Genomic DNA, 22,430 nt, shown 5'->3' with positions numbered 1-22,430 from the left:
TCTCATGATGAATAGTACTCATTGCATTTGTGGCACATATTCTCCAGGAGTCTATTCAAGACTCCCAAGAAAGCTGTCATTATGTTGTCTCAAACCAGAATCCATTGTAGCCTAATAGCAGATGGCTGCTTTCAGTGGTCTTATCATGATTCTGTTGCACATGCAGCCTTTCTAAGCTTGTGCACTCAGCTCCATGTTGAAATAGCAGTTCCTGTCCTTGGAGAGCTGTATCTCAGAGGGCAAACCCGTCTGGCATCTCAATTAACAGCATGTACTCACACATTACTCTTAAAGGATGTCTTTATCCACTGCCAGACTATGTTCTCACATCATCTCTCTAGATGCAGTTAGAATGTTATGAAGCGGTGTTTTTGACTAGTTTCTCTAATTAGGGCATGACATCTTAATATTCATGAGATGTGTAAAGGTGACAAGATGCCACTGACATTTTGGTTAATGTCACTTAGGATGTCCCATGTTTAAAGTGAATGTCAGTTTTATATATAATACATAATGGATGAAACAGAGTTTCAGACAGCAGGAGGTAGTAAATGTGTCTACTCCATGCAGACATTGACATCAAACTTTTTCTCTTAAATTATTATTAAATGTGCTAAATGTCTTGTTGCAGTAGAGAACATTTATTATGTTTTGGATGCATCCAGCCACTTTTGTGGCTTTTCTGAAGATTTCAATGCACCTCAAATGAAAGTCTCTTTGCCTGATTGTTGACCTTTGAACCCAACCCAAAATGTCATTTGTCCATCTTCACACATAAATTTAATTCTCCTTTAGTGTTCACTAGCAATGTCCCTTCCATCTCTTCATGCATGGGGTTAAGAGTTGAATACTATCATGTGGCCTTGCAGGTACATGTAACTTTCATTTCTCTGAAAAACACCACCAAGTAATATTGTACATTTCAGAACACCTGTATCTGTATTTGCATAAACTGTCCTCTATACCCTGTGGGTTCACTTTGCCCTAACCTATGGCATGGGGTTTAGCAAAGGTTTACTAGCCACTTTTCATTTAAACTGCTACTGTTGACTACTGCTCTATAAAGTCCTGTTTTACATTATCCATACAGACGTCTGTATAGATTAGTAAGATTAAAGCTGTGTAATTTGTGATTTTTTTCATATATAAAAACTATTCTTATTACATAAATATCTCACCAGTATGTTGACTGGATGTAAAAACTGTATGTCTATTGTAAAGCATCCTTGGGTTCTGAGAATGGCACTATTTAATTGTAACTTTATTTATTCATTAATTCATATTAGAATGTGTAGTTTGCAAAGAATTTCACATTTGAATTTGAGGCATGTTCATACTAAACTTTTGAGGCTTTTTGAGACCTGGTCCAATGTACTGTGCTTCATCTGTTTCTAGACCATTTTCAAGCTTTTTGCTGTAGGAAGAGGTGCATTTGACAGTACTATCTGACATGTTGAAGTAGTAATGTATCACGTTAAATATGTTTAAACATTCATTGAGTCACTGATGTGCAGCTTTACACAATACCTAATCAAGTTGTTCACTGAGTTCCTTTATAGTATATATATGTTATGAGTTTACCCCAGGTTTATGACCATTCATGGAATTGTTTATGAAATATTTAGTAACAATTTCCTGGGATGTTGCGATAGCTCATTTTCAGGGGCAGGAGATCTCCTCCCTCCTCCCAGCCTTCCACTCCACTCTAACCCTTCAGACAGATAGAAGAAGCCGAGATAGCACTCTTACTGCCCTTTTTCCGTTCAGAATGTGCCGGAAAGGGCAGAACTCACAGGTTTGCTTCTGCCGAAGCCTCACATTAGGCATGAAAAGTCAACAAGGCCTCATTCAGTGACTTAAACCCTGCAGCAAATCCACTGGGTCACAGCAGGTACAACTAGGTTGTCACCAAGACACAGAGGAACAACAGGAACACCATTATACAGTTAACAGGATGTGAGCTTAGTGACATGTCTTTGCTTTTGTGTGTGTGTGTGTGTGTGTGTGTGTGTGTGTGTGCGTGCGTGCGTGCGTGCGTTTATTTTTTATAAGGACAAAATAGCACAGTTATTTCTCAAATCGACTCTTTTATCAAGTGAAGGAAAAATAAAATTTCTTCTATGTCTGTAGGTTCCATGAATGGGGAGAACATCTTGGATAAGATCTAAATAATGAGTCACATTCAAATACTTGTGACTTTAACTCAAAAACAAAACTCTTCTATAGCATATGTATTTATTTCCACAAGGTCTTTCCAGAACAATATTAAAACATGCAAATATTTCTGGAAGTCACAATACACAATTTCAACAATTTTGTGGAGGATAATGTTTGGCAATATTTTCTTTTTTCAGAACAAAAAACAGATTTTCTGTGCAAGATAGTTGAATTTACTGAGGTTCAACAACAGTCTGAGGGCACAACATGGCCAAGAAATTGTTATCTAACACTCTGTAACTTTGATTTAGGATGCATGTAGGCCTATAGCACAGAGAGCATAAGAGAAATCCTAGTTTTTTTTTAATTTAGCTCATTTTCAATTCCATCAATAGATCAATCTAGGCAAACTTGTGCTACAGCAAAATATCACAACAATTATTCTCACAAATCTAAAATGTAGCACAGTTAAAATCCCCTTTCACATAGGTTTTATATCCATGCGATTTCAAAAATGTCCCCTTTTGACAAATATTTGTTGCCAATCTCTGAACTTGATTTAAAAAACACTGCTACTGTCTTTATCAAAACAGAGAACATAAACTCATTCAAAGCCCTAAACCAAGAGTCTAAAACCATGCTATAAAAAAATCTCTGTTCAAATCATGACATAGCAGAAGTCAAGGTTTGTATATGAATTAGATCTTCCATTAAAATAAATCTTGTTTTAGATTATTAGTGTTTTAAAAAGCTGTGTAATTCAGTCAAAATTAGGCAGATGATATGGAGTGTCAACTGGAACCTTCAGATCTTTTTATATCTAGCTTTAGAACCAAATGAATTGCCTGCTGTGAGTAATAACAGCTATCAGTTTGAGTTCTAAGTGTGATTTTGCTTCTTTTGTTAACCTTTTTATTATTTTTAATTAGAACCTTGGAATTATAAACAACGCAGCACTTTCATGCGTTATCGGTCTCTGTCCTTTTGTCTTAGTATGCATTTCAGTAACCTATAACAGATAATCTGCAGTCCTTCATTCTCTTTAAATTACAAGACTCAAACTTGGTTGTTTGGAGATATTACACAGTATAGGCCTTTCATATACCTGAGAAATCCATAAAAACACCTTCAAGTCAGCAGGATCCATTCGGAATGTTCCATCTTTACTCAAAAAACAGTCAAGTGACAGCATTCTACTACTTCTCAAACCATAATCAAGTGGTTCTGAAGCACAATGGTACCACTGTTTCTGAATCACTTGGTTGGGGAACACAGCTCTATTTTTAAATGGTCTAAACCCTCTGTGTGCGCGGGGTGACAACAGGCATGTGTGTGCACTGTGATCACATCGACATCACCCATGCAGCCCAAACCTTGCTCACCGTGAGAAGACCAATTGAAAACAAAATCTGCTGACTCACAAATGCACCACACTGCAACACAGAGATAGTGACATGCATCTACTCTTCAAAGACATTAAGATGAGGTCTTGGTGATGTTCTGATCTACAAAGTTTTGGTTTAGAGGAAGTAAACAGTTTTTACAATGCAACTCACTGCAAAAGCAACTGGGTATTATTATAACTCCATAATGCTACATTATAAAATAAATAGCAAAATGTCAAAAGTACAGGACCAAAATAAATAATGCAACAAAATAACAAAGAGAAACTACATTTTTAGTATTAACCCACTGAACAGAAAAGTACCACTTCCAAAAATCAGATTTTCAGTCAGTTTTGAGATCAGTCTCTTCCACATTCTAGTTTTTGTTTCTGATCTATTTTGACCACTTTTTTGCAAAATATTTAACATATTGCTTTATGATGATCTGATGATTTTTCACCAGAAAAGAACACCTTTTTTTGCACCATGGTAGACTGATTACATGTGGAAATATGTGGTACAAATCCTCAGCTATACAGTCAGTGGGACGGGATTGTCTTCCACCCAGGTCGTTCCCTCAGAGATCTTCATCATAAGGAACAATTACAAAAACAACAAGGGAACTCTGCCTGGAACCCTCTGTAGAATGCTTTCACAGTGTCCTGCACTCATCATGGGCTACAGAACATTTCCTGCTTACGGTTCCTCCATTTGAGGACTCGAGTGCTCTGTCTGGCCCGCTCGTTCTCAGTGTGTGAGTACATCTAAAGTGCATCGGCTCCTCTCTCCTCTACACGCAGATTTCAATAGGTGTGGCCACCAGGATGCGACCACCATTGCCGTTGCTGTCACGAGCAACACGCTCATAGCCACTGGTGGAGGAGGGAGAGCCATTTGTGGACATGGTAGAATAGTGTGCTGCCACAGGCTCCATAACAATGCCGTTCTTGGTGCCAGCACACCCAGGCGACAGGCTCTGCTGCTTCAGGCGGTCCGCCAGCTCGTCCTCTTCTGAAGAAGAGGAGCTGAGCTCGGCCAGGTGCCCGTTGACCACTGCACCACCATTGGTGTTGGTGGCGGCTCCAGGTGACACAGCCGCATTGCCATTCTCGGTATCCAGCATCCAGCAGTGACCAAAGTAACCAAACACGTCCTTGACGGAGCAGCGGCGCTCTGGGGCGATGGCCAGCAAGCGGCGGAACATGCGCAGCGCCTCGCCGGTGAAGCGACGCCACTGAGACGGCACAGCACCCAACCGTCGCCGCCGCTGCTGCCAGCGCACAAATTCCTCGTAGAAGGTGTCACACGGCATAGCTTTCTCCCATGGGAAGTTTCCTGTGAGCATGCAGAAGAGCAGCACGCCGAAGGCCCACACGTCTGTGCTGTAGTCCACGCAGAAGCCCTCCTGCCGCCCTGCATCGCACAGCTCGGGTGCCGTGTACGGGATGGTGCCGCTCACACGTTTCACTGGCGAGCCAGCCCTCCGTGTCATTCCAAAGTCGGACAGCTTCACCTTGCGACACTCCCGGTCGAAGATGAGGATGTTCTCGGGCTTGATATCACGGTGCACCAGCTTCTTGCCATGCAGGTAGTCCAAGGCGATGGCCACCTGGTGCACACAGCGCTTGGCCACACTCTCCGGGAGCCCCACCTGCACAGGAAGATGAGCCAGGCAGATGGAATGAGCGGCTCAATGGGACACAACAAACTGTTACCCAATAACAGTATCAGAATCTACACTGGCGGCCAGGACTGGAGCTATTGGAGCCCCCGCATCAGCAATCCCCATCCACAGTAAGCCAGGGACTCACTGTACCATGCCAGCAAGACTCCATGGAACATGTTATACTCATTAAATGCTACCTGCAACTTGGAGTTGATATTTGTCAAAACACCTGCTATAAATATCTCAGGAGGTTTCAGGAATAAACATTACACTAAGAAAACATAATAATTGTTCAAACTTGAAATCTGAGGATTTAGAGGTCTGATTTTCTCATTTTATTTCATTGTAAAGACCTCTGCTATAATTAAAATGAAATACTGATTAATGTATCACTGAAGAGAAAAAAATAAAATTATATACACACACACACTTCAGACAGAAGGCTTAAATAAAACTATAATAAGATACAACTATAATAAACTACAATAATGCTAATAATGTAAATTTTTTTAGGTATAATTTCTTAAACTGTTGGGCACCTTGTCTTCAAAATGAGTCACATCTTTTCCATTGGTTCCACTGCTTAGCAATATGGGCAGAGGCCCTTTGTCATATTTTGTTAATTCAGAGATAGGGTTCGCATGACCTGCTTGAAGTTGCAAATCATATGTCTCAGATTTTAACCCAGTCTCAATGCTTTGTGTAACACTTATATCATTTTGTGCCATTTAATGTTTTGGTTTTTTTGTTTGTGCTACTTTGGTTTTTGAGATATAAATCCAAATTTGTTTATATAGGTGTATAGGTGTGTAATCTGCACCCCGTAATGCTGGTGACATAATCAATGTAAAGAAACATACAAAAAAATAAATAAATAAAGAAGCACAAACAAACCGGCGCAAAGCGATTGCGAGCAGTATGTTTAAAATCTGAGACATATATGGGGTGCCAACTTTATGCTAATCACATACCCATGTAAACAAAGTTTTACATCTCAGAAATTATAGCAGTGAAAAATACAAATGAAAAATTAAACAGCACAAACGACTGAGACGAGGTTGATTAAAATCATGACATAAGCGGTGCCAGCCCCACATGGCATGCCAGCCTCAGGATGGCATTCACGTCTATGCTGCTTTAGCTCGTTTGGAGCTCTTTCATGAGTCCTAAGGATAGGAGGGAAATAACGTGCTACATTTACTCCGTTACATTTACTTAAGTACATTTTTGAACAAATTATACTTTAAGAGCTGTTTTAAAATAGTATACTGTATACTCTTACTCGAGTCCATTTGCGAGGTCAGAACTGTACTTTTACTCCCTTAATTCGTCAACGTTCCTCCCGTTACATTTAAAATGTTTTTTTTGTTTGTTTGTTTTTTACATCTTGTACGTTTTGTTCGTAACCTGTCAAGTGTGGGAAGGTTGGTGAAATCACTAAATATTATCAATGAGTTAAATCTGTAAAGATGACCGAGTGTCACCGCTTTGCTTCAGTACGTTCGACAACTAGACACTTCAGTAGACCGACATAACGAACAGGCACATTTTCCGGCGTGGGAAAAATAGCTCACATTTTTCTAATGTGCATTATTAATGTAATATAAAAGTAATGTGTGGTCCGATATATGAGAATATATGGATGACATCAATAATATTCTGAGAAAGAAAATGGCTAGCTACCTAACCTACGTAGCTAAACTACAAGCATCAGAAAAAGCAGCTGAACTGAACTCATGGCGTGCAGCAATGCACACCCCATTTTGAGGCCCATTTTCAAAATTATAAAGGTTTCAAGGTTATTAAAAGGTTTGCTATTGATTTTATATATTTATATTTTTTCGACTACAGGCGCAATTGTTAGCTAAGCACCGTAGCATATCTAGCCAGCCAGTCGGTCTGGCTAATCGTTCTTCTAATTGCAAGTTAAATATAACGAGCTGTAAAATGTAGTAAAATGCCTTTGGCAAGAGCTCGAAATATTCCCACAGACTGTAGCTACTAATCGCAAAGTGATTACCAAATCCAGTGCGATGCTTGTGGTTTATATTATATGCACAATGTTTAGCCGCTATGAAAACAAACACAAAATAAGTAGGACAGACCCAGAGCAAAGAAAACAGTTATGTATTTTTGCACGCTGAATTCAAATATGTTTTCAGGGTTGTTGTTTTTTAAACCCATTATATTTGCATCTACATTTGCATGGCATTTAGCAGACGTGATCTACCAAAGTCCTTTTAACTGTCTACTTAAAACAAATAGTATAGAACAGATTACACTCACATATTAATATGTATAGTAGGCCTATGGAAAATCGGTACCAAGGAAAGTGGAGCACCTCTGTGTTGGCAGACTATTGCTGGACACTGAAGAGGGATATTTCTGAAGCCAAATATTCACAAAATTCATACACTTGTACAAGACTGTACATTTTTTTTATGTGTAATAACAGACTTATTTATGAATAAGGAATATGTATTTATTTTAATTTTCACTTAGAAACTATGCCAGAGAGAGACATCTTTAAAACAGAATTGAATTCAGTGTAAAAAGAACTATGAGGACCACATTTTTTTTTGGTTTTTTTTAAACAGATACTTTTACTTAAGTAATAATTTAAATGACTACTTTTACTTCTACTTGAGTAATTATTGTTTTAAAGTAACAGTATTTTTACTTGAGTACAGTCTTTGGCTACTCTACCCACCTCTGGTCCTAAGATGAGTCACCTTCATCACACTCACCTGTGGGGGAATGATATCAAAGAGGTCTCCAGCTAGCGCATATTCTTGGGCAAAGATATAGTACTCGTCTGTCTCAAAGGCAACGCCATACATGTTGATGATGAAGGGGCATGGTGAAAGATAGAGAGAGATGCTGTACTCCCTCAGGAAGCTCTTCAGCTTTGTCGTCTTCTTCCGCAAGAACTTCAAGGCCATCTTGGTGCCTGTGGGAAGGAGGTGCCAGGGAGTTACGGTGACTTGCGCTTTTACTGTGCTATAGTCTGTTCTGCAGCCTCATGGAGCTGAAATATCACTAAATGTGACCTAACTAGCCACACTCCGGGCTGAGTCTGGGAGTTCAGAAGAAGGAGAATCTTTCTGGCCAGAGTCGATACATTTCCAAAGGAAGAAGTCTGTCATATTTTTAAAACTAATTGTGTGTCACCTAAAGAAGCTGTTCCAAGATGAATAATATCCTATTTTAAATAGGTTTATTTGAACAGAATTAGTCATAATCTCCTACATTGTTTTTCTTAAAAAAATTAAAATAAAAAAAAAGATTATGTACATTCCTTTGATGTTTAAAAAACTAAATACATATTGCTACTGTAAAACATCCAAACTTCCCAAAGAAATACATCAAAATGAAATACTTTAATTCAGTTAAGTTGTTCATTATTAGCATTTATTGCACTGTATCACATTTAATTTGTGAATTAGATATGTATTTAATATAGGCACATATGAATGTTAGAATGCCTCCAAATATGTGTGTCAGATATAAAGACATGTAAACACATGTTAAAGACAATGCTACTATTACAGAGATCAAAGCACACAGAACTTGTGCAATTCGCAGAACTCTTGTAGTTACATTAAACAGTTCTGCTGGGAGATGGCTCTGAGTCTGTCCAGCGTGCCTTCCATCCGTGTCGAGGACAATCTTGGATGGACTAAGAACATCTTACAAATGACTTATGATATTTTCATTATCTCTGACACTACCTTTTTACCTTCGAAGGGCAGACTCCACTCTGAAATCCTCCACAGACCGAGATTCCTTTGGGGCTTTGTTGGAAAAAAGCTGCTGGGAATTTATGTGGAGGGCCTGAATTGTGGGAGGATTGCCGCTTCTTTGTTATTACATAATGCAAATGGCACAAATCAGGACACAGGCCCATCTATCAGAGTAGGGACCAAAAAAAGGCTAAACAAAAGCCAAGAAGAGCCATCTCGTTGTCTGCTACTGTGCCTTCCCTACACTGACACCTGTCTAGTGCAGATGTGTCACTGAATCTGAAAGGCAAATAAGTGGAGCAGTGTCCCGAGAATTGGCACACTGTTTGAGTGAAGAAAGCCAACATTAAAGCCTTTGTCTGTCAGGTGTCTTCATTCTGAATTTGCTTTAAACAGTACTCAGTAAATGTTCAGTGATGATGCAATAATCTAAGTAGAGAATTACTTATTGTGAATACCAGAATTGTCACAATTAGTCCCTCCCAGATTCCGTGTTCTGTGTTTTCCCTGTCTTGTATATTTTAGTTCCATTCCAAACCCTGTGTTTCCTGTGTCTTGGCTGTTCATTGTTTAATTTAGTGGTTGTGTTTATTTGAATGGTTGTGTTTATTTTAATCTGTGCGTTTATGTGTTTAGTGAATGTTTTTGAAAGCCCGTCTCTGTATACCTGTAAGTTTGTACTCTGCGTATCCTAGCCTTCGTGTTTCTTAGCCCCGAGTTTTCCCTAGTCTTTGTCATAGCCTGCTTCCCCTTCTTGCCTTCGTGTGTTTTGTTTGTTTGCTCATGTATCCATGTACTTTCCATGTTGACTCTGTGACCCTGGACTACTACAACAACTCTGATTTTCAATTTGCCCATAATAAATCTTGCTCTTCTCCACACGTGTCCACCTCCTTACTGCTCACCATTACAAAAATAAAAAAGGTTAATTTACCAATGCTGACTTAAGATCTCTTTTCTGCACTACTTCTCAGTCCTCTAAAATATTTATTCTGAAATGATTAATCCCCTCTCCCCTAGTCTGTATGTTGCTTATTTCTGAATGGCACTTTATTCTCTAACATCTACTACACTCAGCAGAATGTGGAAGTATATAACCAGTGTCTTTAAACCAGACTACTAATGATAGTGCAGAAAACTCCAGGCTCTCATGGTTATGAAACTGTAATGGAATGACAGCAATTTCTCAGACACAGGAGAGCTTCATTCTATGCCATGCGCTGTATTATTTTACATCATACATGCAGCAGAAAATGCTTGTGCACGTGTGTGTGTCTGTGTTTTAAACATTAAAATCTGACCCCTGTGATGTGCACCATTGTATATCATTGTGTTGCATTAAATTGCATAAGACAAAATAATTAACATTGTAACATTTAATATCTTCAGCAGTGGAGCACCTCACAGCTTTGCGGAAGTGTTTTAACTGGCTGTGCCCCTGTTTGAGAGTGGATTCTACGCCCCAGCAACCAATGGGAACTTCAGTGGTACCCAGAGCAGCCGTCTTTTTTTGTATTGTCTCCTCCTCATTTGCATAAATTCAAGTCGTATAGAACAGACCCCTCTCAGTTTTCTTTGGGTGCATGAGCTGCCTGTTGATATGGGATGTGGGAGTGTGGATGCTTAGGGCCATCTGTGCAGTTTTCTCATGTCACAAGCCCCTAAGAACACCTCTTTATGCAAAAAATTGAACTTGGGGGTTTGGGGTGCCAACAGATGGCGTGTTTCTCTGTTGGTCCTTTAAGAATCCTAAGGACCCAAGAACTCCGCAGCCTGTGCTCTACAGGCTGGAGGGACTGACAAGACACAGCAGAGACACCAGTGTCATGTGACCCGGGCTGCTCCTGCTTTAGGCTTTCATCAAAGGGCATTAACACTGCAGCCAGGAACAGATGGCTAGAGTCTGGCCACTGTCACAGGCAGGTTAGGCAAATGTTCTAGGGACAGAACATTTGGATGAGCTGTCTGGATCCTGTGCTGTTTTGTAATGCTGAGCTCTAAAGACTACACTGCATGGAACTTAGATTTGACAGAAGATGCCTAAAAGCAGCAGGGCATTAAGGAAGCTGAGCACCAGAGGTCAGGGATGAGATGAAGGGGTATTGGTTAAGAGGTCAACACAGAAAATTTTATTAATCATGAAAGTGTATGAGTCAACAAGAAACATGTTGTGTTATATGTGTATGTAAAGTTCCCTAGCTACACTTCTGTGAGTGTGTGTATTGTTTACTGTAGAACTATTTTTTTGTAGAAAATGTAGAATGCTAGAATAGGAAACAATAATTATTCATAATTCTATTTGCAGAAACAGTAGAAGAAGGCCAGAGGTAGGCCATACGCCTACCTCGGATCTTGTGGACAACTAGATCCACCTTGCCATAGGTGCCCTTGCCCAGTTCTCTGATAACCTCATAGTACTTATTGATGTCCAGTTTCTCCAGGTTCTGGGCTGCAATAAGCTGCAGCTCCTCCAGGATGTCGATTGAATCACGGGACACGAGGGGGCAGGAGCTCATTCTTCCAGTTGGAGGGGTCAGTTACCACAGGTGATGTGTTGACCAGCAGCTCTTAAGATGAGAACAGGGAAAAGAACAGAAAGAGATGAGAATACCATAACCCGGGACACAAAAGAGTTTATTAGTCTGATTATTAGTCTGTTCTGGTGCTTTCTTCATCACAGAATTAATCCAATTCTCTACACAGACACACATGCACAAACATGAATTTCAAAGTGACAAAGTTCAGGGAAGGCTGGTATCTAAACCAAACAAGTTTATTATATAAACTTTGGCATCCTGCAGTAAATGCTGATCTAAATTCACTGCCTGCAATGCCTTTTATGCACAAGCGCTTTCTACAGAGCAGAAGCAAGAAGCAGAACACAACACAAGAAATACAAGACACAAGGAAGACAAGTTGACAGTAAGTCAAAATCCCCTCTCAGATCTCTTCAACACATCATTCCTTGCTGCTTGCTGTTTACTTTTGTGACACACAGAGGAAAAAAGATTTTGCACGTTACATAACAATAATGAACATTTTGCTTTTACTAAAGTCCCAGTTGGGCTTGTCTATACAATATAACCTAGAGTGTTTGATGACATATTATTGGACTGTACTCAGCTGACAGGTTTCTGCACCATTCCTGCCCTCAGCCAAGAGTGCAGCATGATTTCTGAATGACTGAATAGACTTAGTACCTATGGCCTGCCAGTGCTCACTAATGAAGACAAATGTGTTGAATGAGGCTAGATATTGCACATCTTGTCCATACACGCCATCTGTGGACATCTGAGGGTGCACGTGTGTGTCTGAGTGAGAAAAAGATAGATTCCATTCAGTCATGCTAAATGACTACACTTTCACCCATATAGAGCAAGGGACACACATAAATGCACACACTCACAGTGTCATGTATCAAAGCTAACTACTCTCTCTCTGTATTTCTCTTTCTCAATCCTGCTCCTTTGCAACAGTGGGGAGATTCACAGAAGACAAATATACTTTTCAATATATCTCATGGGAACAGTTTCAATAAGGCATGGCCTTAAAAAATAGCCAGCCTATCCTTCTATGACAAACAGTTGCACATGTTCTATTTGCCTGCACAGTGCTGTGCTCTGAGGTTCAGTCAGAAGCTGGCCTCTTCCAGAGTGTACTGTAACCAGTACATAAGCCTGCCTCATGCCAGCTTCACTTGCAAAAATCTGTTGTGCAATTCTGCCTCCTTTCCACCCTCCACCCCAACACTACACCATGCATACCACCCTCCACCCAACACTACATCACTCATACCACCCACCACCTCAACACCACACTACGCATACCACCCAACACCCCAACACCACACTGCTCATACAACCCACCACCCCAACACTACATCACTCATTCCACCCACCATTCCAACACTATACCACTAATACCACCCACCACCCCAACACCACATCATTCATATAACCCAACACCACGCCACTCATACCACTCACCACCCCAACATTACATCACTCATGCCACCCAACACCACACCACTCATATCACACACCACCACACCATTTCAACACTACACTACTCATATCACCCAACCAGTCCACCCCAACACCACACTACTCATACCACCCACCACTGCTACAAAAAAAAAAAGTGACCTCAAGAATCTCTAGGGTAACAAATCACTGCTGCCCACCAGAATCCTCTGCGTAGCCTTTTAAAGGTTATAATAATTTGTAACAGCTTAATCAATATAGTGGCGTTTTACAAGACTGTGCAGCCACTCCAGCTTAAATGTTAAGATGTCCAAGTGTAATCACATTATAAGTGGACAATATCTAGAAATTATAAGTGATATTCTCTCTGCCTCAAATCTTTTGTAGTTGTCGTGACATTCAATCAGGTTCCAGTAAACCTGGAACGTTCTGCAGTTTTTACAGTGTTCTGTATAGCAGGGACATATATGGGAGTGTCTATAATGCTCATGATGCCACAGCTGTGGCTATGCCTTCCTCTTTGCTGATTCTTTAACCTTTAAAGCCTTGAGTCAAGCTCCTCTTTGCTGTAGAACATAATAGACTCAGACTGTGTGTGTGTGTGTGCGTGTGCGTGTGCGTGTGCGTGCGCGTGCGCGTGCGCGTGAGTGTGTGTCTGTGTCTGTGTCTGTGTCTGTGTCTGTTTGGATGAGTAGTCCCTCTCCACTGAACAGCTAATCCAGCAACAAGCAGACATCTCCAGGCAGTCCTGCTGACTCAAACTAAAGCCACAGGCTCACAACACTTGGCTCTCAACAACACAATCAAGCCTCAAAGTTGCATCCTTTGTTAGCCCATAAGGAAATGTGCTTGAGCAAATGAAGAACATGCTTGTGATCCACCGCTTGCTCAGAAAAACTTTAGAAATTAATTTTGTAATAATGAGGACTTTCAATCATCTTTCATTGGCTCTCTAGCTTTTCTGAAGCCTAGAGCTCATAAAACACCAGTTGTTACTGTGAAACTAGTGCACTTGAGTTAAGCATAATATTATAGATACCTCACCTGCTACATGTTCAGACTACAGAGCTATGGGGCTGAAAATATGGAGTCTCTGTAATAGACAGTGAAGATACAGCCATTCATATTCATGTTATGGCAATGTATACTCTAAATGTATATTTACATTTCAGAATTTTCAGTGATTCCCTTTGGTTATGGTGAGTGACCCAAATTAACCATACACAGAAAAAGCATGTTCGCATGTTCGCATCAAACATGTTCGCATCAAACAAGTTCGGAAGCCTTACTACCAATTATTTTACAGTGAAAATGCCAAATACTGATGATATCTATTGTCGTGATTCACAGAGCTGAAGATCATATATTGATCATATATTGCTCCCTCTCTTAGCTTGAAGGCAGACCATGGAAGCCATATTAAGTGCAAGTTTACTTGCTGTACACACACACACACACACAGTGTTGATGGAGCCTTGGAGCACATTAAAGGCAGCAGGCCAGGCAGGGCCAGTGTCACCAGCGCACTTGCCCTTTGCATCTCTCTGTGGTGGTTCATCCACTCTCATCTTCACTCACACCAGACGCATCTCTGTTTTCCACACATGCCTAGGACCATGCACAACCTAGCTCATTTGCATATGAGCTTTGTAGAAATGCCTCTGCAGACCATATTCTGGCAGCTCTACACAGCAGGTCTCTTTAACAACCTCATAATGACAGCCCTCCTCCACGGGTCAGTGTAACAACCTCGTTATGGAAACTCTATGCAGGAGGTTACTGTAACAAACTCATTATGACAGCCCTAGTCAGTGGATTGTTGTAACAACCTCATTATGGAAGTTCTATGCAAGAGGTCATTGTAAGAACCTCATTATGACATCTCTATGCAGCAGCTAGCTGCAACAAACTCATTATGACAGGTCTGTGCAGCAGCTCGCTGTAGCAAAGTCAAACTACTGAGAGCACACTAGAAGTATAACACCTCCCTCTCAGCCAAATGCTTGGCTAAAGTCAGAACTGCAATAATGATGAGCTGTGAGCTCAAATAAGGCTCGCTCACAAAACATTTTCTTTCCATGAGGAACAGAGAGCACAGGATGTGCATATTTTTCAAGCTTAGATCATCTCCACACTCCAGTGTGTCCCTTTAGAAAGAGAAGGGGATTTGGAGGTTTATCACTTGTTCAATATTCTGTGCAACTCTGTCAGTGGCTTTGGAAATGAAGCAACTGGCTGCTTTCAATCATTATATTGACCAGCTGTCAGTGTTTTAATAGGCATGGCTACTTGATCATCACAGCACCATTCAGTAAGCATCTGAAGCCCCTTCCATATTTGAGACCGTGTGTGTGTGTGTGTGTGTGTGTGTGTGTGTGTGTGTGTGTGTGTGTGTGTGTGTGTGTGCATGCGTGCATGCATGCATGCCTGTGTGAGTGTGTTTTCATGCTTGCACATGTGCATGGGTGCATATTTGTGTAATATCTCTTCAAATGCAACATATTCATAATCCTATTAACCACAATAAACATGCGTTGTTACATGACATCGGTGACATTGATAAATTAAAATCTTTTTGAGCCATTTAGATTTAAATCAGTTTCGACACCTGAAACAATGAACACAATGCTGACATACACTAAAAGATGCTCACCTATTGTTCTTATCAGTGTATCAGTCTTCCTATGCAAATATAATGTTAAATTCACAACGTAATGAGGATATTTGTCAACAATAAAAGCGAAGAGCACTGTTACAGATACTCCTGTGCAATTGCACGCATTTGTGCAGCATCACTAGAACGATTTATTGAGAACAGACAGCGCGCTGCGTTACTATTGCTACAGACCGAGGTGAGATCAACAAAAGCAGGTTTGTTTTTGAAACCAAGGATGTGAGATTACGGGACTGATCCCATAGAGAACAGCGTGCTTATTCGCCATGAACGAAGCAAAGTAAAACAAAAGCTATTTAATTAAGCGCATCTGTGTTTCCAAATGATATGTTAATATTAAGGCTGGTTTTCTTACCTTTCAAAGCGCACCGCATACAACAGCTTCCGCCGTCATTGCCTTCCGTGGTAAACTTTGATTATATGGCCATTGGCGTGAATTCGGTAGTAAACCACCTTTCCTCGTGTCTTTTGATCACTAAAAGATGCAATTTCTTTATTATGTTACTGGGGCACGCGATAGTACTGCGCGGTCGCGCACACAATCACCTTGGGTATCTCGTGCGCTGGTGCGTCTGGAGGACCGAATTGACTGGCCTATTGTCTCTTCGCTGCTGTGGATGCGACTAATGGCAGCCAGGGAGGTAGCGTAGCACCAGCCCACCGCACCCACCGGCCAATCGTAGCTCAGACTGAGAGCGCTGCCAAGTCTGTCTGTCTTAGTGGGGTTCTGTCTCCATACAGATTTCTTTTAGCATTTGCTCTGCGCATGGAAAATGAGCATCTGCAAGGTGGCGGCCGCTGCGTTGCTACACACGCTCACAAAGACATTTATAGGCATCATTTCCATCATTGCACCGCTGACTTTTGATAAACATTCTATCAAGTCCACTCTTTGATACAATTATTTATTAAATAAAATACGTACACACATAAGTGAAATCTTAAGATGATAATTTCTAGCAAATGGCTCCGATTGCGAATTGGTTGCATTCATTACACAAAATAAGATGAATGAATTAACGGAATAAATCAATCCTAGTCAATGTTTAGTTGTTTTACCTGTCATTTAACCTGTCTTTCTGTAACAATATGACCATGGGCATACACGTATATTAGAGCGAATTACTTCTTATGAAATCATGTAGCAGTAAACTGGAATCTTGTTTATTGATAACAGCTCAAGGTGGAGTTCCTGTGACTGCCCACATACAAGACTCATACAAGACTCCTCCCTTCCTTTGGCCAGTCCTTGAGAGCTACAGAACAGCACAGATTTAACTTGCCATCTAATCATCAAATCCTTATATGTGCAACAAACTGTGAAGTCTTTCTGATGTCTCATAGCACCTTTCTGGAGAGGTACTGCAGAGGGTCATCAAAGCAGTACTATATCTTGCAAATACAAAAGAAAAAATGTTCAGTATGACCTAAACATTGGGTTAAAAGAATCATTGCTCAAGACACAGTAGTCTCTCCCCTGATTTATTTGTTCTCCAAACAGTGATAGCAATTCAGTTCACTTTAGTGATAACCAGGATTCCTCAGTACAAGTATTGTAGAATTCAATATGTGCTGAGTTTCCCCTGTTGAGTGCTTGTTTCCTATGTCTACTTACAATGAACTTCACAAAGGTCATTGTGTACTATAACATATGCTACCTGTGTTTATTCCAAGGTGCTCTGTCATCAAGTTCTTATTTAGGCTAAACACACTGTTCCTTCAGTCATGCAACCTTTTTGGTGAACATCCCATTGCTTCCAGCCAAATGCACTCTGAATCTTCACTATCTACTCTGCTGAGTCCACAGGCCTGTTGCAGATCACTGGGCTTCTCACCCAAGCAGAATTTACTTTAAGCAACATTGGACAAGTTCTTTTGGCTCTGCTGAGCTGAGAATAACAAAGGGTATGTATTTTAGTCTTAACACATCATGTTTTATAATTAGTTAAAATGATGCTTGATTAATAGGCCTACCTGATAAAGCAGCTTGATTATTTTATCATTCTGTAGCACTGATGTTTTCTGCATTCATTTTTTTCTAAGAAATCTATTCAAATACAGGGCCAGCAGATTAGTAAAAAAAAAAAGTAAAATACATGTATCTGGCTCTCTGTTTGAATGCATTGTTTGATCAGTCAGCTTGAAATTTAAATAATGGGATCTTCTGGTCCTCAGAGGTTAAACTGACAAACAGCACCACACACACACACACACACACACACACACACACACACACACACACACAAACTCATGCCATCAGAACACCTGTGTACTGGGTTCCCTCTCTGGAGTCTACCATGTCTGAATATAACACAGTGACTCGTAGAATGGCTGATAGTGCTTGTATGCTGTTTGTCTCTTTCAACTTCTGTTTAATCTCTCCAGAGATGTAGCAGGTGGGATTGACTAGCTTCTACTTCTGAATCTGACAAACAGCATGCAAGCCCTATCAGCCATGCGACCAATTAGGAACAGTCTTACATGGTGAAACTATACCGTATAACTATACTGTATCCAGTCATTGCTGCAGAATCCATGATGGCTGCACTCATGGAAACAACACTGACTGTTACCATGCAGGCAACTGGTGCCCTTTACTTGTCACATGGATTATGAGGACTCGAAGCCTTGTGCTCTGAGCCCAGTTCTGAAAGTAAGTCAAAGCGCATCACTGTCACTGAGCCACCAGCCAGCCATCGAATTTATAGGCCCGGTCTCCCAGTGCGCAGCTCACCAACACAGCCTTCTAGCTGGAGTTCTAACCCATACGTTTTCTGATCCGCCACACATCTGTTTGCTGCACTGCTGTTTCGGTCAAGAGAGCTCTCAGCTTCTCTCCACTCTCCTCTTTGCCACAATCTTTCCTTCTGCTTCTATTCCTTCCCTCTGTTCCCCTTCCTGTTTCACTTGCCATGACCTTTGCTGACCTCCACTTACAGTAGTAACATGTTGTTAAAGATAACTACTCTTAATTCCTCACTGCCTACTGCTATCTCCCGCAGCTCACAAAAAATTAAGTAAACAGAGCTGGAGATACATAATTGCCTGATGGCTAGTGTTGACCAGGAGGACAAGTCACAGCAGGTCACAATCACAATGGCCAATATTGTGGCCATAGTTTTGGTAGAAACAGATGTAGCATGGCACTGGTTGCCTGTTGGGAGAATGGACAAGGTTAGCTGGCACACAGCCACACTGGAAGAGTGCAGCAGGAAAACTTTGTCTCCTCTCAGGTATATGGGACTGTGGATTATACACAAACGCACACACACAAACACACACTTAAACATCTCAACAGTGTTCATGTCTCCAGGGGAATGCAGAAAAACCCGTGACCCACAGGCCAAAACTGTCTCCACCGCCAGTGGTTTTGAAAGCTGGCAATGCTTTGTGGGTTTGAGCTTGGGTGCAGAGGAGAAATGCAACTGTGTGTTACATAACTGACCTAAGCTGCTTACAGTCCTGACCCAGTCTCGGCCATTAGCAACTGGAAATGCAGAGTGGCGTGCAAGAGAATGGCAGACGGCTCAGACCCTCTCTTCTTTGAGTGCATGGAAAATATGTGCAGAGTCAAAGTGCATTGTGGGAAGAGCTGCATGTTTAGGTGCAGATAGAGGGAGAAAGAGAGAGAGAGAGAGAGAGAGAGAGAGAGAGAGAGAGAGAGAGGCAGACAGACAGAGAGAAACAGAGAGCTGGTATGAGAGGGAGATATAGGGAGAAAAGGCTGCATGTGTCCAGCACCACACACCATTGCACATGTGAGGCAGGAGAGAGCTACAATTACTTAACCCACCTAGAGAGCATACTCTACTCTACAGTGAGTCTTAACCAACCTAGAAATCAAACTCTACTCCACAGTGTCTTAACATACCTAGAAAGCAGACTCTACTGCACAGTGAAATCACAGATTGGCAGATGGATATGCCCAAGGACTGAAACTGTTTTATTGCTGTGCACAGTACAGTACAGCTCAATCCTTTAGATGGGTGCATATGTGTGTAGATGTCTCTGCCAAAAGTAAGTAAGCATAATTGAGTGTATGTGTGGGTGGGCATGCTTCTCTAAATCTGAGCAAGCATAAACAAAGAGCTTTCTGTATGTGAGTGTGGCTATCCTTGATAATGCAATGCACCTTGTAATAGAAGAAGACTGGCAGGTCTGCATTCTTCTGGCCCCGATACTGCAAGTCCAGTCCTTTGACTGTTCAGGCTTAGCAGATAGAATACTAATATTGTCTCATTATTGCAGGGCCAGATCTGACACTCCCCCAGTATGAGCACTGGGTGAGCACAGATGCAGAGCCTGTGATATGCATATAAGCTAGTGTGTGTGTGTGGGGGGGGGGGGGGACACAGCAGGGCCCCTCCTCCTTTCTGCCTTTCATTAAAAACAGTTCTCTATCTGATACGCACCAGCCACGTGCTGCTGTCAGAGAATGGATGGAGGACCAAAAAGCAACAGGGACAATCATGCCTTTCTCCTGCAGACAGAGGAGCTGCTTGTCGTGCTCACGAGTGACTGGGGGATCGAGACGACACACATGACAGTGGTGTCATTGCTGGCGTTTCTTTATTGTCAGCCGGCCTGGTGTGTGTGGTGCGGCCCCATTCGCCAGATCCAGTCACGCATCCACGTTATATGGAGGCTGAGACTCACGCTGACATCCACCCAAAGGAACAAGGAGGGATTGGCTGCGCAGGGATTATTTTTACACCACATTGAAAATGAGCGTGAAGCACAGAGATTTCCAGGCTGCCAGAGAGTGTCATGGCAGGGACACCGTGTCCTGCCAGTCTACTATTCCCAGGCACAGAGACTGGTAAAAATGCTGTAAATACAGAACATGCTACTGAGAGATGTTCAAGCCACAACACTGTCAAAATGTACATATGGACAGAATGGGAGAATCTGGCACATAGAAAAGTGCTGCCAGTTCCACTTCCAAGATTCAGGTTCAAGTCACAGTTTGTGTCATTTAGGGGTTTAATAACTAGCAGGACAACAAGGTTGGCTTCCTACTTGTAATCATAACATTTTCATTAGATTAACCAGCACAATGTGTTTATTTATTCTACATATGTATATGCATTTGTTGATAATATGTATATACAGTGGAGGATGTACATTAATGTTGTGTACAAGTAGTTGTTTCCAAGTAAATGTACATTCATTTTCACAGAGATATTGTATCTCCCAGCAAACTGAGGATGTTCTGTTCTTTTGCGTAGGTAAAAGCCCTTTGCAGCGTACACCACCCACTCATAAAGGCAAGGGGCCATTCTGCCCTTTTCAGGGTCTTATCCATTTTCATTTAAGACTGGATCAAATGGAATAAGTATTTGAATCAACTTCAGTCCAGCTTTAGATAGACTTCAAACATCATTACACTAGGGATCTACAAGTTTACAACAAGCCTTATCTACAAGCCTTATCTCCCCTTCTCTATCTGAATTCAGTATTCAATTTTCACTGTATTTCATAATGCTAGATAAAATTAACATCTCTACATCTTAAAGCCACAGTCAGGAATTTCTTCAGTAAAATGGTACTGAATTTTCTTTTGAATTTTCTCAAACACTAAACTAAGGCAGTGTCACCTCAACTGGGACATGTTCTCTTTTGTTTATAGTTGCACTGCAAGTGTGGAATAAAAATTCCATTTTGCCAACAAGTTTGAGTTATAATTCATGCTCTACAAAAATGATTATTTTAGATATGCATTCACAGATGTTCCGCAGAGGATCATGTTATCTCGAAATGAAGGTGAATGTGTATGTAATGTAAACATTAGCTAATTGCCTTTTCTAGTTATTTCAAGAAAGATACCTATTTTAAGTCCTCAACGTGGCAAAATCTGCTGCTTTCTATTCTAATTGCAAAGTATTGGCTTTATTGCCCTGTGTGATTGAAGAGAAAAAGTGAGAGACTAGCCTATTTTGGATCGGCAGCTACAGAATAGCCTGTTCTTACTGCCCACCAGCCAGACCGTGTGGGGAGCCAGCGCCACCTGTCTCATCCGCCTCTTATCATCTAGCTCTACCTTTGTTTCCCCTGCAGAGCGCAACCACGATTCAGACATGTCAAGCGCTAAGCCGTGAAGGTCTGCTGCAGCAGAACAGTATGATGAGTGAAGACAGAGGCAAATGCGAATTCATGCGTGCAGGGAAACAAGAGAAATGTGATGGTCGCGTTTTCAGATCCGCGCAGACACGGCGCTCGGCTAGCATTTGGGTAATGCTGGGCTGCGGGCAGCCGCACGCTTATTTGTATGGCCAGACAATAGCTCACACCCCAGCTTGGATTCATGGGGTTGGCTTTAGCGCTGGATATCTTGTTTACATAAATTACACACAAAACGCAAAGGATGTGCACATATGAAGGACCTCAGTACAAAATGTCCTGCGTTTTATATATATAGTAGAACGATTATTTAGTACGAGATTTATTAGGGGTAAACCCGAAAATCAGAGTCGTCAGCATGGTCCAGGGTCATAGAGCCAACACGGAGAGTACGGGAAGACATACTAACAAAGCAAACCGATAAAACGGACAGGCACCATCTGTGCCCCACTACCACAGAAGAAAACATTACAACGACCAGCAACAAGACAGCCCAAACACAGGGCTTAAATACATTGTTTAACGAGCATTAAACAAGACACAGGTGCTACAAATGATGGACGGAGATAATGAAACACGGAAGCAAAACAAAAACACAAGCCAGGGAAACCATGGAAACAGAGACACTAGGAGGGTCCAATCGTGACACACACACACACACACACACACACACACACACACACACACACACACACGTCTTAG

The 22,430-nt window shown here is 41.4% G+C and overlaps 1 protein-coding gene across 1 annotated transcript; it reads right to left on the bottom strand.

Annotated features, from left to right (window-relative positions):
* Positions 1 to 2,221: 2,221 nt before the first annotated feature.
* unm_sa1261 (un-named sa1261) lies at positions 2,222 to 16,206 on the bottom strand. The gene is made up of 4 exons (XM_027003336.2): positions 15,964 to 16,206; positions 11,296 to 11,518; positions 7,956 to 8,158; positions 2,222 to 5,193 (listed from the first exon to the last, which is right to left on the bottom strand). The coding sequence occupies exons 2-4, from the start codon at positions 11,465 to 11,467 to the stop codon at positions 4,333 to 4,335; spliced, it is 1,236 nt and encodes a 411-aa protein (XP_026859137.1). The 5' UTR covers positions 11,468 to 11,518; positions 15,964 to 16,206; the 3' UTR covers positions 2,222 to 4,332.
* Between the last annotated feature and the right edge of the window lie 6,224 nt (positions 16,207 to 22,430).

Source organism: Electrophorus electricus, chromosome 1 (genome assembly GCF_013358815.1).
Source record: "Electrophorus electricus isolate fEleEle1 chromosome 1, fEleEle1.pri, whole genome shotgun sequence".
NCBI lineage: Eukaryota > Metazoa > Chordata > Actinopteri > Gymnotiformes > Gymnotidae > Electrophorus > Electrophorus electricus.
Note: the sequence above shows the minus strand (reverse complement) of the source record. Positions and strands in the feature narration are given on the sequence as shown.

What these genes read in the sequence shown, in the direction of transcription:
- unm_sa1261 (XM_027003336.2), bottom strand. Translation starts at nt 11,467, where the DNA reads ATGAGCTCCTGCCCCCTCGTGTCCCGTGATTCAATCGACATCCTGGAG. An exon ending in AGTTGTCCACAAGATCCGAG is followed by an intron (nt 8,159 to 11,295) that starts GTAGGCGTATGG and finishes TCCTTCCCACAG; the next exon opens with GCACCAAGATGGCCTTGAAG. An exon ending in TTGATATCATTCCCCCACAG is followed by an intron (nt 5,194 to 7,955) that starts GTGAGTGTGATG and finishes CTTCCTGTGCAG; the next exon opens with GTGGGGCTCCCGGAGAGTGT.